Source organism: Chaetodon auriga, chromosome 9 (assembly GCF_051107435.1).
Source record: "Chaetodon auriga isolate fChaAug3 chromosome 9, fChaAug3.hap1, whole genome shotgun sequence".
Lineage (NCBI taxonomy): Eukaryota > Metazoa > Chordata > Actinopteri > Chaetodontiformes > Chaetodontidae > Chaetodon > Chaetodon auriga.
Window position 1 is genome coordinate 17,401,836 of NC_135082.1, and position 17,187 is coordinate 17,419,022.

General features: G+C 42.3%; 2 protein-coding genes across 2 annotated transcripts in view; both read left to right on the plus strand.

The window, feature by feature from the left end:
- Positions 1 to 2,394: 2,394 nt before the first annotated feature.
- rom1b (retinal outer segment membrane protein 1b) lies at positions 2,395 to 8,408 on the plus strand. The gene is made up of 6 exons (XM_076739550.1): positions 2,395 to 2,906; positions 3,053 to 3,208; positions 4,272 to 4,514; positions 5,138 to 5,325; positions 5,911 to 6,157; positions 7,625 to 8,408. The coding sequence occupies exons 2-6, from the start codon at positions 3,059 to 3,061 to the stop codon at positions 7,880 to 7,882; spliced, it is 1,086 nt and encodes a 361-aa protein (XP_076595665.1). The 5' UTR covers positions 2,395 to 2,906; positions 3,053 to 3,058; the 3' UTR covers positions 7,883 to 8,408.
- A 1,540-nt stretch (positions 8,409 to 9,948) lies between these two features.
- The window catches only part of ccdc88b (coiled-coil domain containing 88B), a 42,028-nt gene continuing 34,789 nt past the window's right edge, over positions 9,949 to 17,187 (plus strand). Inside the window, exons 1-3 of the mRNA XM_076739062.1 lie at positions 9,949 to 10,180; positions 11,360 to 11,508; positions 12,724 to 12,832. Coding sequence (XP_076595177.1) covers positions 10,121 to 10,180; positions 11,360 to 11,508; positions 12,724 to 12,832 — 318 coding nt within the window. The 5' untranslated portion in view covers positions 9,949 to 10,120. The remainder of the gene's footprint in view (positions 10,181 to 11,359; positions 11,509 to 12,723; positions 12,833 to 17,187) is intronic.

The following is a 17,187-nucleotide window of genomic DNA, read 5'->3' on the forward strand; positions in this document are numbered from 1 at the left end:
CTGATAAGAAGTCATGTCATTTAGCCATTTTTAAAGCAGAGGGGACATTAACTTCCACTCTGTCAGAATAACCCTTTTTGCAAACATGAGGCCTTGCTGTAATGCTGGAAAAGTCAAAAAGTTGGAGCGAACCAATATGACAGAGAGAGGCTGTCAGGGATTAGCTGTCTGCTGTGTGTGTCGCTGCACAAATGAAAAATGTCATCCCAGAAACTCTTAAGCTCGAGGCAAGACCAGAGGAGATGACCTCGAGTGCCGTCAGCTGACTTATGCTTATCACAGGCAGCAGAGACCTAAAATGTAACATTTGTCCTAAATTTGGTACAATAAAGAAAGAAATCTCCAAAACCCCCAAGAATGATGATTCTTCAAAGGCCTTTCATACATATTTAACTTTGATAGTTAAAATATCTTTCTGTTGTTGGATGGACAGACGGACTAACCAACATCTCTGCCACTAGAGGGCTGAGCAAGTTTGCTTATTATGTCAGTATGAGCAAATCTCTCCATCAGTCTCCCCCAATTCAAAGACGTCGCTGCAAATGTGATTAATGCTGGTAATAAGAGGACATTAATGGACAGCTTCTTTATACGAGGAGAGAGTTTGATTTAGTTTTCTGTTTGGTGTGTCATAAGAGCTGGTAACACAGGACTGGCTTCAACCTAACTATAGCTCTGACTCAAGCTGTCATAAATACTTATAATAACAGTTTAATCCTATTGATGCGGCCCCACCAGCCGCCCTCCCTATTGCACTGTGCTCATAATCCCATACGAGCATAACTCTCCTCTCCCTGGTCTTACTTTCACTTTACGTGGACTAGCCTCTCCCACATGAGGTCATTTACATTCACCTCATTTCAGTCAGTTAATCAATCAGTGGACATGTGAGCTGCCTTAAATAAAGTAATCATCACATGTGGTGTACTCCATTTCCAACACAAAGCAAGGCAGACATACTTTGATTTCTCTTTTTATCATTTATTCATGTACAGTTGGATGTTGTGTCGTTGTAATGCCGCCTCATAAATACTGAAGGAGTAGGTTTTCTCCTTTGTTAACTTGGAACAGACTCATTTGGTTGGGATGGGTTGAGACAAGTACCCTGTCAAGTCTGCAGTAGTGGAAATTTGTTGAGTACATTAGCTCAAGTACTGTCAAGTACAATTTTCATCTACTGTGGTTGCATCTTTCAAGTTCATGCTACATTATATCTCTACCCCCACGACAACAGAGGGGGATGTACTTTTAACTCCACTCCACTGATTTGATAACCATAGTTAAAGCTGGGAAATGTATTTTAAAAGCATCTTGTTTAATTGGTTGAATTTCTCTTTGTATCTGAAATTTGAACTCTGTGGTCGTCACAGGCTCGTAATGAATTGGTTGACGGCCTACCTGCACGCACTCTACCTGTAGACTCATTGAGCGTGACTGGACTTCCACAAGGCTCGGCAGACATACTGCTAAAGCTACAGCCAGCTGGTCACACAAGAACAGCAGAGAAAGTGCAGCCAATAATTCCCAATTCTAACATGCCCACTCGACAGCTGTGAGTACCAGCAACAGCCATGTTTGTACTAAACCTAACCTTACCCTAACCTTAAGCCAAATCCTCACCCTAAAATTGAATGATTTACATTACGGGAACCTGCATTTTGTATAAACAGATTTATGTCCCCACAACATGAGTAATACATTAGCGCGCACACACACCAACATGAGAGAAAGGAAGAGCTCAGTACTGATTAGGTATCAGAACAATATGTTTTTTCTTCTTTCTGCTTCCATTAATTATCTCTGGAGCCTTCAGATAATTAGTCTCTGTAGGTTCAGCACTGCCTGCGACACCTTTCACATTGTTGTCACATTGTTTTCACACTCATCTGATACATTGGTACTAGAAAAAAAAAAAGCATCATAGAGCCTGTGCGAAATATGCTTTTGTACCTTAAGTTATGTATGATTCTGATTGCAGACTGACTTTCACTTTGAGTATTTAACATTGTGGTATTGGTATCTTTACTTAAGTAAACGATGAGTTCTTCCTCCAGCACTCATGTCAGACTTGGGACTTGGACTCTCTCTTCTTATTACGAATCTTTGCTTTGTCCTTTAATAAAGCAGTTTTGCCCAGTTTTGCTTGTCCACACATCTCATGACCTTGCTACCATTTAGCCTCAGCTAACTGTGTCCATGATATCTGTTGAGGCATCAACAGCGCCCAGCCTGTGCGGATGGGTTTCAGGTAAGTCCACCTGTCGTAATAGTCTAGTAGTCCCTCCCAGACTACGTGTCTATCAGAACAAGTTTGCTGATCAGACACTGGCCTGCTTTCCCATTGGCCCCTGGACTTTAATAGGATCCTAGGGACTCTGTTGGGGGGATTACGGCTCCAAACTCTCGACTTTGGCCAGTCTCTGTGTCCTCCAACCATGGGTACTGCGGTTTAGGGGGGCGCCGCACCTGCACAGACCCAGAGGGGCGCCATCAAAAGACAACATCACATCAAGAGGAAGAAATCGTTAGTTTCATCTTAAAGGGGGGCTACGGCGGTGTGACTAATCAACTTGAGGGGAAAACCTATCATCTGTGGAAAAAGGGCTATCTCTTTTCTTCCTTTCTTCATTATTTGACTATTTTTCACATTTTCTTGTGGTTTTGCTGCACTGATTTGGATTAAAGAAGATCTTTTTGGGACAATTTCAGCATCCAAGTGAAAGCTTTTGGATTATCCTCTGAGGTCGGCTGTGTCCTTTACCATCTAAGGGATCTACCTGCTTATCCCTTCAACCTGGAACAACTTAGATGAGCTCAACCTGCTAATAACTCACCAAACAACAAGAGCGAGGCCTGCACTGACCACTGTGTTTCTGCAACATTGCAACCACCCTCTTGTGACCTCTGTAGGGTTTGTCTTGTCTGTTTACATGCAGGTTGCCTCCTCTGGATAGATACTCACACATTTTTGATCAGACTTTACTGAACACTTCCTTCTTCTCTCCTGCTCCCTCTCTCTTGCTTTTCTCTTGTGCTGATTGGTGCATGGTAGTGAACCATGGTGCTGTTGAAGATGAAGTTCACCCAACAGCGGCGGGTGCGTCTGGCCCAGGGCCTGTGGCTGCTGTCCTGGCTCGCAGTGATGTGTGGGACCTTCATCTTTTGCCTGGGGCTTTACCTTAAGACAGAGCTGCTCCGAAGGGCTGAGGTAGAGAGAGGGAAATATACTCCCATACATACACACAGATTAATGCAAGGTTAGCGTAAAGACCAAGAGGGCAAAGTCGAAAAACACTGACATGAACTGCACAAATGTGGATTTATATGTTCACACTTTTGCCTTTGCTCGTGGTTGTTTACTGCTGCTGCTTATCAGTGACTTTTATTCAAACTTTGCTCTACAGCTTAATCCACAAATACAAACATGCAGCACACAAAATACCAGAGTAAACATACACACAGTGGCAGTCAGGCACATCCATGCATGTTAAGTCATGAGTGTGTTAAATTGATTTGCTAAAAATAAAAAAAAAGAAAAAAGAAAAAGAAAATCAACATTTCTTTCCAAAGTCTTTGTGGTTCATTGCATATTGAATTTAGGCACTGTGACCAGCAGGTGGAGGTCATGACTTCCACAAGACTGATGCATTTGTTCAAGCCAACCAGTCATTATGCTGGATTGATCACTGATTGATTTGGATAGGTTGTGTTGATATCCAGCGGGCAGCACAGGAAAGCTGCAGGCCATCAACACATGCCTTCAGATATGTATTGATTGCCAATCAGAGAACCAGATTCTGTGATCTCTTAGTTTGCAGGAAGTGTTACTGAGTTAGTTTAGAGAAGCCAGAGGATCTTACAGAATGATTCACAACAGCTGAATGCTCACATTTGGCTGGATAGATATCACAGGATGATTATGTTAGAAGGTGGCAGATCTGGGCTGAGTTTTTTTTAATGGTCAAACAACAATGAGGCAAAGGTACTTTTGAGAACTCAGGCAATAATAAACTCAGGCGTTAATTGACTTTTGCTGTAACCAGGGCAATTAATTACATTTCTCATCATACTTCTGTAGTAGCTTTTGCATCCAGTTTATCAGCAGCTAATTGAATCACGAGGCTGCCAAGGTCATTTTTAGAATAGATAAGGCTAATTGAATGCAGGATTATTACCTGCTAAAGTGGGCAGAGGAAATGACAAAGTGACCTGCAGCTGTCTGCTGCTCTTGCGGCTGCTACTATCTTTGACGGTGTTCTTCTTTTCTTGAGGTGATGGACAACACAGAGATCCACGTGGTGCCCAACATCCTGATAATGGTGGGCCTGGCCTCCATCGGCACCAACTGGGTTGCCAGTCGTGTGTGTCAGGACTCCTTGGACGCAAGCCGCTTCCCCCGTTGGAAAGTTCTCCTGCTGGCTTGGTTTGCCACAGCTGCACTGCTGTGTTGTCTGCTCATCGCTGTTGTGGTGCTCAGTTATGCCCTGCAAGGACGCCTGGAGGAGTCCCTGAAGGTGGGGTCACTAGGCTGGATGATGGCTAGAGATTGGCAGGTCAAGCAGTAGTGAAGGTGCCAGTATGGCATTGTGGGAAAGAGATCAGTCCCATAAGAGGATGGTGTTTTCAGATCCTCAAGCAAAACACAAGATGAAACCTGCTTCCCCTTAAGTGGCTGAAAGAGACAGTGTCTAAAATCAGAGTTGAGAAGATTTGGGCTGGAGGAAAAGGGGTTATTCTACATTACTACAAATGAGCAAAGGGTGCAGATAAAAAGAAAATGTGTGCATTTATCTGTGTTTGAGAAATCATGAAACATTCACCACTTTCTGTCTTCTTGAAACAACCAGTTATTTCACATTTACTTCTGAAAACTTTATACCAACAATAAAGTGACAGAGCTCTCACCCTTTAAATGCTGCATTGAAACCAGAAAAATCAACCCTCAAAATGATCTTTATCTTCACACTTTCTAATCTTTAAAGGCTGTCAATTAATCAATTTACAGTGCAGAAGAATCTAACCAACAAATGAAGCATAATTAATTAGACTGGAAACAGTACTTTTGACATACACTACAAAGAAATGATTCATGAAAGTATCAGACAAACACCCCACTTCTTTATCTCTCCCCTGTCAGGTGGGCCTGAGGAATGGTATTCGGTTCTACAAGGACACTGACGTGCCGGGGCGCTGTTTTCAGAAAGAGACCATTGATCGTCTGCAGATGGAGTTTCGCTGTTGTGGAAATAACAACTTCAAGGATTGGTTTGAAGTTCAGTGGGTCAGCAACAGATACCTGGACTTCACCTCTAAGGACGTCAAGGAGTGAGTGAATCACACTGCAGGGATGAGCAGATTATGAGATGCAGGGAGGGGAGGAGAGATGACAAACTAGAAAAAGAAGAAACTGGACTGATGAGGACCACATGGGAGAGAGATGAGAAGGAAAATAGGTCTAGATGAAAGACAGATGGGCAGACTTCACATCCAAAAAGGTCAAACAATACGTTAGAGGAAGGATAGACGGGCGCCAGGAGAAATAGAACGATGTGAAGGTAGAGGAGGAGTTTATTAAAAATAGATCTGGCCTTTGCTTTTAAAGAGAATGACAGAAATGGATGAGAAGGTTGGTTGTGAAGCAGGCGGAGAAAGGTTGGTCAAAGATGAAATAAGTGAAAAGGAATGAGTAAACAGAAAGGTTACGACATGATGACACTTCTATAGAGGCACTGCTCATTTCTCACTAATGTTGAGTGTCTATTGAGCTAGAAGTCAGGCCTCCAACCTGCCTGAAAGTAACACTTTCTGTGCTTTACCTCCAAATGAACGCACCTTCTTCCTTCTCTACATCAATTTCTTTCCCCCATCTCTAATCTGTTTCCATCACGTGTTTTCTCTCCGTCTCCCCAGCCGTATCCGGAGTAACGTGGACGGCCGTTACCTGTTGGATGGCGTTCCTTTCAGCTGCTGTAACCCCGCCTCCCCTCGTCCCTGCCTGCAGTACCGCCTGACGGACAACAGTGCCCACTTCAGCTATGACTACCAATCAGAGGAGCTCAACGTGTACAGCCGCGGCTGTAGGCAGGCTCTGATCGACTACTACATGGACTTGATGAATTCGACTGGTCCTGGTGTGCTGTCAGTCATCTTGATACAGGTGGGACACGTGACGAACACTTCACCTATTCTGTAAGTGTGGTAAAACAGAAGAAACACAGTATTTATCCAAGGCACGGAGAGTTTGTTTATGTGATTTTGTTTTTAACTGAATATTTAAGATTCTGTCACGTTTCCACCCTCAGGCACCCATCACAGTGTGGGAAGTTTCTCACATTTTTCCTGAAATTACACACACACACAAACACACAAATATAACAGAAAAAAATGAGTTTTAGATCATGGTTTTCTACTGATTGCCCCGACAACCGACAGAGAGAAAACCTCACTGACACGCATTGATTTATGCCTTTTAATCAAACATGCACTTTCAATCCTTTGCCAAAGAACAGTATTGACAGCACATTCTCTTCAAATCACAAACAAGACCTCAGGCTGGCACAGGATGTTCATACACATGTTTAACTGTGCATCATTACACACCGCCTACAGCTAATCAAACAATCTATACTTCTAAATGCAGCAGCTCAGTATGGTGTTTTTTCCAGCCCTTCATGACGGCGATGGAAGGCTGCCATGTGAAGCGTTAACAAGGCCTCAAGCCGAGCTGCGCATCACGTCTGATTTTTAAGCAAAAGCCAAAACCTGCTTTGAATCATGCAGCTCGAAATCAAACAAAAGGAGGAAGTGTGCAGTGAAACAGCAAATATGTTGAGCAGAACTGACTGTGTCACAGCTACTTTAGTTTGATATATTTGGACTGAGCAGTGTTTACTGATCATTGTTTGGAGAGTTTGGGGAAGTGAAGTGATTTTGTGGAAGGAGCTATATGAAAGTAATTAGAGTGCAGAGGGTGGGTTGGACCTTATTTTTCACTTTTTAGAAAAAAAACTTGCAGACTTTAAGATCTACGTTAACCTTAACCTTAACAATAATATGTTTAATGGAATAACAATTCAAGATCCTCACACCCGCCTACCCTACATTAAAAACCCCTGCGCTCCCGTACATTGATTTTCATACAGTTCCTAACCCATTTGTCTAAAAAATTTAAATATATTTAGTATTGCCTCAAATGAACTCATCTTCATGCATCCAGTCCTGCAGTAAAACACAATTATTCACATGATGTTGATTCTTCCTGGTCAAAGAGAATCAGAATTCAAAAATAACTTTATTATTCAATGCAAGGCAATGGAAATTTGTCTTTTCACACTTAACGTGCAGAACAGGAACATACACAAATAAAAATGTAGACATATGCAAAGAGTAATAGAGCAATATTTGCAAATATGTCCATCATTCCTCGCTCAGTTAGCAGGTTAATGGCAGTTGGATCGACTTACTTTTCGAATGTATTTGTGGCCAGAAGTTGTCAAGACTTCCTTTTTACGATATCAGTGCTGATAAACAACAAAGTCAGTTTTAACGAGCCTATCACACCTGACCATCTCATTTGATGACAAATGCAGTTCTTACAGCATCTTAATTGCGTCTTTCTGTCCAGATGTCAGTGCTTCTGAGCCTGAGGTACCTGCAGACGTCCGTGGAAGCAGCCATGGCTCTGGAGAACCCAGAGGACGACAGTGAGGGTTATCTCCTGGAGAAGGATGTGAAGTCAACCTTGGAAGACCTCAAAGCCAAAGCACTCACCATGCTTAAATTCGGGCAGGTTGACTCCGAAGCGTCCCCTGAATCTGCAGACGCTGAGAAGGGTGCTGATAACACCGCGGAGAAGGCTGCCTCCCCTTCTCCTGCCAGCTAGAGGGGAAAATCATTGAAATAGGAGCTGAGGAGGAAGGGATGCAAAGGGGGGGTCTGAGTTTTCTTGGTTGTGTGAGTTGGCTGGTGGCAGGTAGAACGCCTGTTGGGTTTTGACACGTTAGGCTTGATTTACGCTCCATCAATGCAGCAGCCACATGGCCAAAACACGGCAACACATAGGGATTCTTGCCCCTGCACACACACCAAAACTAACGTCTCCTCGGTGCAGGACCTCATGAACGTGCAACCATCAGAGAACCTGTTCAGGAGATGTGTAGTACATTTTGTTGTAACTAGAAGAGTACATTCAGTTTAAGTGGGTGCAGCATTCACAGATACATATTTAAGACGTTTTGACATTTGGCTCAAATTTGGTACAGTTACATAATGCTCAATGTTCATCAGTGCATTTGTATTATTCACCACCCAGCTGTAGAGTTTGTACTAACCTGCAATGAAATGCTTAGGAATCTGTTAAAAATGGAAACATGAATTATATATTAAAGGTAGAAGTTTTTAACTGCTAAGTAGAGTCTGCTTCCTTTTGTACATATAACATAATAAAGGAGCAAATTCCCCGACTGGGTTATCTGAGTTCGGCAAGGAGAGTTGGATTAAGTGTGTGTGTTTGTGTGTATATGTGCGTGTGAGTGTGGTGCCCTATATGAAGCTGTCATCTTGTCTATTCGGGCAGCTCTGAAACAATCTGATAATCCTGGTATAGTTAATCCCAGAACTGCTGCACAAGCAGTATCGGCACACGCTGGCAGCGCACAGGAGCACACTCGACAGCACACTGACACAACATGTTGGAGGTTATTTTATAACGCAAAACAGTTTTTAAATGCTTTTTATTTGCAAAGAATATATCATGGTGATCTGTCCTAGCTACAGGTATATCCCATGTGTGCTCAATCTTCTTAAATAAAGGTCAATCACAGAATGAGGTCAATGCATGTGTTATTTTATTCATAGCAAGCAGATAAACATGTTGTCAGCGGCTGCAGAAAGACGTGTTTTTTTTAATTAGAAGGTTGCAGATGTTGATAAAGGAGTGAGGCTGGACATTTGGTTTCAGGCTTAGTCACATCCTTCAAACATATCACCTGTAATAATTGTAGAATTAACACCACAGTCACACAGCAGACTATAGAAAGTTAGATCCCACAGATAGTTTTCTACAACAAAACAAAGGGAATATATAAATAACACAGATGAAAGTACATTTGGAAGCAGTTTTTAGTCCTTTCAAATTTAAAATACCCAGTAATTAAATGAAAGAGGACACCTGTTGGCCATTTGTGTTCACAAATGGGTTCACATGACTGTAAGCACACCACATTATTAAGAATATATATATAACTATAAACCCACATCCTGATGAGAATGAGTCTCTAGAAAGTGATACCGTCCTGCAGCTGCAGAGGTTATTCTTAAAATAGAGTTCATGGTACAGGAAACAACCAAAATATAAGCAGGGCATCTTAAACTTCCCCCATTGTTTGGAAATAATGATGTAATGCATTTTTTTTTTTTTTTAATGGGCGACTTAAATTTGGAGCCACCAGAGTTCGCTATTGCACAGTGCTTGAATTTGGTGTATTTTAATGAGGACTTGGAGCAATACTGACAACGCTACAGCTCGACAGCTTTCATAACGGCAGTCAAATTATGACCTTCGTCACATTCATGGGAAAAGCAGCTGTTGAGGAGAAACAATGGCGCTGAGTGGGTTCTTATGCAAATAATGTACTTTGTTAAAAATGTAATTCACAGATGCCACGTGTTTCTCGAATTATGCTGCATGAAAAATAAAGACATTTGCACATAGGTCCGGTGTAAACAGTGTTACAACGAGGGCCAAAATCATCTAACTCTGCGCACAAACCTCAAGGCACGTTTCGTCATTTTCTGTATATTCTCGGTTATGTAGTGTTCGCAAAGATCTCTGTGCAGCTTCCTCGATGTGTGGAGGGCGTATGTTCACGTCGGCTCAGAAAAAAAGAGCCAGCATGTGCGTTTTCAAAATTCCGGTGTGGTTTTGCAATGAAACTAACTGACACACACAGAGAGAGGAAGAGGCAGAGAGGTGGAGGGAGGGGAAGGGCCGCACTAATGTCAAACTACACCACTTGACACAAGATGGATTCTCTCTGTTTGATTCATTACAAGCAAAGCGTTGATAATACTTTTTAATTAGCTGTCTTGTGTAGTGTTTCACAGCTCTCCAAGCACAACAATGGACTCTAACATTATGGAGATAATAGAGGAATTCATGGAAAGTGCGTTGGCGCAATGGGTATGTCATTTATCATTTATCACTTTCAGTTAGAGAAAAGGTCATTATTTCCAGAGACAGAGAGGAGAATAAAACCGGCGGATTGTGGTGAAACTGTGTAGAAATCTGCTTTAACAGTAACCAGTTCTGCTATGGACCCTATCACTTCAGTCACAAACAATTATGACATAGTATTTTCTACAGCAGTCTAGTTTCCAGTTCTGTTCACTTATATTAAAAAAAAAGCGAACAAAATGAATAAACTATAAAAAAGCTTCTCTACTGCTTTCTTGCTTTTGTGTACTGCAAAACACCCCACTTCTCCTTTCGGCAGCTTCCCTTGCCTCTCACTGACCAGCTTTTTGAGCTTTCAAACTTCCGTGTCCTTGGGCTGTCTTTGATTTGAACATAATACAAAGTTATCTACTGTGTATTCAAGGCAATCCGATCTCTAAAATCTGTTGCGGATTTGTTTGGTTTGTAACAGGCTGAATTTCCAGCTGGGTTTTCCACATGGGAAACCAATCAGCCTGGGGGGATCCCCCCCTCCCCTTCTGGTCAATGAACAGTATTCACCATATAATGTGATACTGTGCTCAACCTTTGTATTCGCTGTGTTGTTGCACTGCTGTAAGGAGGTCAGAGGTCAGGTTCAACAGGACGCCTACAGCTGGCAGACTATGTGCTCAAGGGCACTTCAGCAGAGCGGCTGTTCACTGACACGAGCGCTTTCACCCTGCTTCACATACGCTGAAGGACATCCACTGTAACCGCTCTCTGTTTACCCTGTGGCACAGGGTCTGGAGGTGCTCTGCCTCACCTTATCAGCTGAACCAACTCGAGCTTGTTACTCTGTTTACCGACAGTGCAGTTTTTAGAAGGTGCAGGTGGGAATAAACCTCATTATATTGCAGTTTGCATTGGCACAGCTCTTCTTAGCTGAGAGAGAGACCTTGGCTGCGGTCCTGCTTGGCTGGCTGTCACTGTGAAGTGCTTCCCAGTGTGAGAGCACAGATCCCACCTGTCCAGACAGGTGCGCCGACTCAAGTGGCTTCCTGTGTGAAAATGTTTGCACCTCTCCATCTCCCTCCTGGTCTCTATATGTGTACCTATTTCTGCCTCTGTCTTCGAACACCTCCTGGTACACACTCATGCATTTCTCCATACATACGTGACATAATCCCTCAATGTCTCTCTCAGGTTCAGCTGTTTGAGAAGATGGTGGACAGGGAGGACGGCGTCCCAATCTACAGCCAGTACATGGAAGTAAACTCAATTTCCCAGAGTGCCCGAGATCGCTACATGAGGCTGACCAATGGGATTTTCCTCAATGAGGTCATGAGGGTCATGTAAGATTGATCAACATTTTCTTGCTTCATTGCCTTGCAGCTGTGCACTGGCTGCAGTAGATGTGGCCGCTAGACAAAGGAAAATAAGAACTAATGTGATGAACATGTGAGAACATTTCCCTGTCCATCTGTCATGTAAAAATGAAAATAAAATAGATAATCTCCTAATTTTCAGGCATTTGTGGAAAATTTTAATGCAGAAAACTGAAAAAAAAACCTAACTTGCTTATCTTGCAGTTAGCTACCAACACTGAATTGGCCTTGGCTTTTATTAATAAGTCCAAAAAAAGTGGAGCCGGACCCACAACCCATTCTCCAATTAAACTAAAAGACCCATTTTTAAGTGAGGAACCATTTACAAGCATTAAGATAAGTAAGACATGCTTTTTAGCCATACTAGCAGCATACCTCCATGGGAGTCCACCACTCCAACACACGTCTTAACAACTACAGGACGGACCGCCATATACACATTCATGTCCCCCCCTTCAAGATAAATTATCATCACTTTGGTGATTAGCGACATTTTTATTTGTTCAATTCTTTGTTTTATGATAACGAGACAAACGTTAGCACACTAAAATGCCAAACATAGTACACATACCTTCTCAGTATTTTAGCATTGTCATTGTTAGCATGCTAGAATTAGTATTTATCCCTAAAGCACTGCTGTGCCTGAATGCAGCTTCACAGAGCCGCCAGTGTGGCTTTAGATTCTTAGTTTTGTAATGTGCTTGCATAGAATTTGATGTAACATTCATCACATTCCCTTTTGTAACTGCGCATTGTTCTGCCGCCTGTGTGAAAGGATGGCATAAATGTCTGATCCATTCATATTTGTCACAAATTTCCAGTGAATCATGAAATGGGGTTCTGCATATGTGCCAGCCTGTTAGTCATCTTTAATGAATTCCTTATCTTTGTGTTCAAATTTCAGCAGGATAAAACCTTTTCTCTCTCAACTGGAAAGACAAGATCTTTGTCAGTATTTGCCGAACAGCTGATTAATTTGGCCTGACCTAAGCCACATTATTTCAACAAATAATTGCGTGTGGATTCTCACTGCCTGCTTCTCAGGCTCATTAAAATTTTATTCACTCTCTGCTTAAATGCACTGTTGCATAAGGACTTCTCATCTAGAGAGAGACGTGGTGCTGGGCTGTTTGATCAAGCTGCAGTAAATTCACCGCTGTGTCTTTTCTATGTTCCTCCCAGAGACCCGAATCCCAAGGTGGAACGGTTGTACGACAGCGAGAGAGATGACCACATGCTGAGAGTCCAGAACTTTTCTATCCTAAATCGACACCTCAGAGCCTTCTACCAGGTAGGGGAGTGTCACGGGGGGGAGGAGGGTGAGATGGAGGCATTAGATCGGCTCATCAGGAGGGAAATCAGGAGTGATGGTCTGAGAGCATGCACGGGTTTTCTCAGCAGCTTTAAACATGTCCACTCCCAGATGTGGGAAAGTCATTGAAGGACCCTTCAGTCTATTTACGTGTTTGCACTGTTGTTTCACTCTGAAGATAGAATTTGTAAGAGTTTGTGACCGCAATAGAAGTAACTACGGTTTCTCTTTTAACTTTGATCTCTATTCAACTGCATTTTTTTTTTTGCACTTTTTAAATATTTCATAAAGGAGTAATTTACATTTTATGTTAGTAGGCCAATATTCTACATTTGAAACCTCATCTAGTACAGAACACTAATTTTGTATGCATAGCTATTTACAAATGAGCCAAATGTTAAGTAAACAAATGCAAACTCCACTTCCTGCATCTCGTGCCTTCTGCATGAAAAAGTTAAACTATTTCCGAGGTCAGGAATGATCTTTCACACCAAACTAGTCAAATACTGGCCCATTGTGCCACAAGGAGACAAGTTATGTGGCTTTCAAGCTGCACTAATAAACGCATTGGAACATTACAGAACAGGCTCATTGCGAACATGTGATAATATCATGATTGGGTCTGAAAGGGGCATCCTGGAAAGGCTCAGTCGATCACAAGCAAGGATGGAGCGAGGTTCACCACTTTATGAACACATGATTGTATAAAGGATATTACTGCATGGGCTCAGGAACACTTCGTAAAACCGTTGTTGGTAAACACAGCTCTGCAAATGATTGTGTGCATCAGTGCTGCAGCACTGCCATTCCCTTTAGGGGATCAATAAAGTACTCTATCTATCTGTCTTAATTAGTGAGGTTCAAACATGCTGGTAGGCTGTTTTTTTTTTTTTTTTTTTTTTTAATTTATTTCACCTTTAGAAAGAACTGGAGTAGCTTTTTCCTCCTGTTTTCAGCCTTCATGCTAGCTAATCAGCTGCTAGCTTCTTTGGTGGTGGTGTCAATCTTCTCACACGCTCGACAAGAAGGCAAGCACACGAAATGAACTATTCCTTTGGGCCATTTTTATGGTAGTTTTATCTCTGTTTATGTAAAACCTCAACAACCTCTCAGCAGTCATGACACAGTGAGGCAATACTGAGAGAAACCTGTGAGGGTGACACAGACTACACAACCACGGGAGCATTTCTTGCCAGAAAATAAGTTCTGAAAAACATTAGTGTAATGGTGGATTTTTTTTGCGGACGGACTGAAATGACTTGCAGCTCATTATAAATAGAAATGTCTCACAACAATGCTGAAACATCCTTCTAAAACATAACTCAGGGCCACACCAAATGGCGAGGGAGAGAGGACGATGGAGGAGGGCTGGAGAAGCAGTTGTCTTGCTGTAAGGTAGTAAAAAAAAGAGGACAAGATGAAGCTCAACGAGGCTATCGGTCTCAACACACAAATATATAGCCTGAGGATATTGCAGAAAGCTTGAAGTGTATACAGGGGCTGATGGAGAATTTGCACGACAGAGGAGATGAAACACGGAAAATTTCCATCTTCAGTAGAAGTGTCCCTGCTTATTACCAGGCAAATGGGGTGAGAAACAGTGGAGGAGTGGCGAGCTGAATTTTTTAGCTGTACTTGTGGCTGGGGGGTTGAGGAAGGAAAGTGAATAAAAATCTATCAAACAGCAGTATCATGCATTTTGTAATGTGCATGGTGGGCGCCTGTGGCATTAGAGGAAATGACACAGTTCTTTCCCCGGAGGATGATTCAAAGGCCTGTGTTCTCAGTAAAGAAAACATCCCCAAGCATGAGTCAGGTGGACTGATCATGCACGGCTTCGCTTGTCACACAACATAGGAACACGAGTCTACAAGGTTTCACTTCCTAATTTTCAGTGAATCACTAATGTCCCTTGGAGGCTCAGAGCAGCACAAAACACTGGCGATAATTGGGAAGCTCGTGTCAGTCGGAGATGCACCAGAATCTCACCTGGTGCACTCCGAACAGGCTCCGCTGTCGCTGTGGACGCTTCGTTCCACGTTGGTCACAGTTTTAGTTCTCACTGTCGTTTTTTGACGCTTCTTTGCTGTGTGTGTGTTTGAGCGATTGTGTGTGTGTGAGTGTGAGTGAGTGAGTGGTGAGTGTAAGCCACAGCAACAGTCTGCAGCCTGGCAAGGCTTAATTTTCTCTGCTGTGACCTCAGCTTCTCTAATACAGCGACAGAGCTATTTTTGTAGATGATACGGGCTGAAGGCTCTTTTACAGTACATACTCTCTCTGTGCTGTAGTGGCGTCTAAAGCACTGTGTGGTACTTAAAATTGTATTGAATCCTGTTGCTTTTTGTTTGTTCTATTCTTTTCTATTTGTTCTATTCTTTTCTATTGTTTTCTATCTACTGAACATCAGTTTTATTTACTTTACTGCATTCTCCTCTCCTCTCCTCTCCTCTCCTCTCCTCTCCTCTCCTCTCCTCTCCTCTCCTCCTCTCTCCTCTCCTCTCCTCTGTATTGTTTTTTTTTTTTTAATCTATTCTATTCAATTCCATCTAAAAGCCTTTACCTCCTCTGAATGGAGACACTTAGTTTTCAGCCTCCTGGTAATGGGATGTTAAATGTTAATTTCTCCTGCCCACTAATTTATTGACCTTTTGCATTTAAAGATTTCCATTCTCAGTAAACCGTGATATTTTTTAAGGCTACTGAACATCCAATAAACGATGTTTGAATTAACATAAAAATCTACACATTAAATGCGGTCTATGCATGTGGTGAAGACAAAAAATGCAAATAATAATAAGTGGCAGCCCACAGAAGCACAGAAGCATTGAAAATCCAAACTGTCTGTGGATAAAATGAAAACGAGCACCAGTCCAAACATAAAGTATAATTATTGATAGAAAAGATAATGTTGCTGAAGGATTTTAATTATCTTCACCCCTGCAGCCAGCAGCTTGATGTCCAAATTCAGGACCACCGTAAACAACACTAGATTATTTTCAGAGGCAGACTCACTGAGGGATAAAGGCTAATTCCTTATTTTTATAGTTATACTTCCTCTTGAAATGATCCTGAAGAGAAACTGCTCTGGAAATCATAGCAGCGACAGAAAATTGCACCGTGTATTACTCATATCGTTAATCTCTTACTAATGCAGGGTATATAAATGTACCAAACGACGATGTCGAAAATATAGCGCTGGAAGGATCTGAACAAACACCACCCAGTATGAATCCTGGCTGTACGATGCCAGAGAGGGAATTGTTAATGAAAGGATGTGAGCATGCCAACAACAACAAGCAGCTTCTATATAATTTCTCTCAAGGCTAATCTCTCGCAGAAGTCTGTTTGGCATCATGAACTATGAGCCTCACACTGACCAACTCAAAGCTGCTACTAGCCTACATGCCCTGAAGGATCAGAAACTTCAGGTTGGCTGCATATGCATCTGATACCAAACTTGCACATGATGGAGTTGCTGAAGGCGCTCCGCCTGCCTTGTGGTACATTTCCTCTCTCACTGTAGAGCTGTAATTGTGACTTGCTACATGCTTGTACTTTGGTGATTTCGCATCAATGGATGCAGAAGGATGTGAACAGGCTTTCAGAGCAGTTGGGAAGGGAACTAGCCAATGCCAGTGTGTGGCTCTCTGACAGAAACATTTTTAATTAACAGGGAGATCGTTCTGGGTTTTCTGAGTTTAAGACCAAGTAAGGAAATTAATAAAGTATCAGGCAGAAGTCATCTGCCTGGCCTGGATGGCAGTGTAGGAGGAGCAAGGCAGGTCCACATGACAAATACTTGTCCCTGCTGCCAGTGAAGGCAGGTTTCTGGATGGGGAACGTCTGAGGCGTCTGCCGTCCAGCTTTACTCAGCGTTATTTAGAATCTGCCAGGAGGTTTTTCCAAGATCTTGAAGCGGAAACTGCAAGTCGCTGAAACAAGCTGACCACGGTGTTGATGGTCCTTCTGTTAGTCCTGAATCACTCCATTTGCTCTCTAAACATGCTGTCTAGCACAGAACCATGCTAGAAACATCCAGACTCAGGAGCTGATTTTACTGGTTTTAGTGGATGAAAGAGTCAACAGCAAGGGCACATTTTTGATAATTACATGATAATAATTACAATAACTACAAAACATGTTCAGAATGTCTGCATCTTATTCATACAACACGTTCTTGATTCTCACAGTAAAGCCAATATAGTCTGAATGACTCCATATTAATATTGGATAGTTTTATTTTTTCATAACAAGCTGACTGTGTGCACGAAAAGGTAAAACTGCTGATGCTGAGTTATGAATACTGTGCCCCCTCCAAATATTATGCATGACGC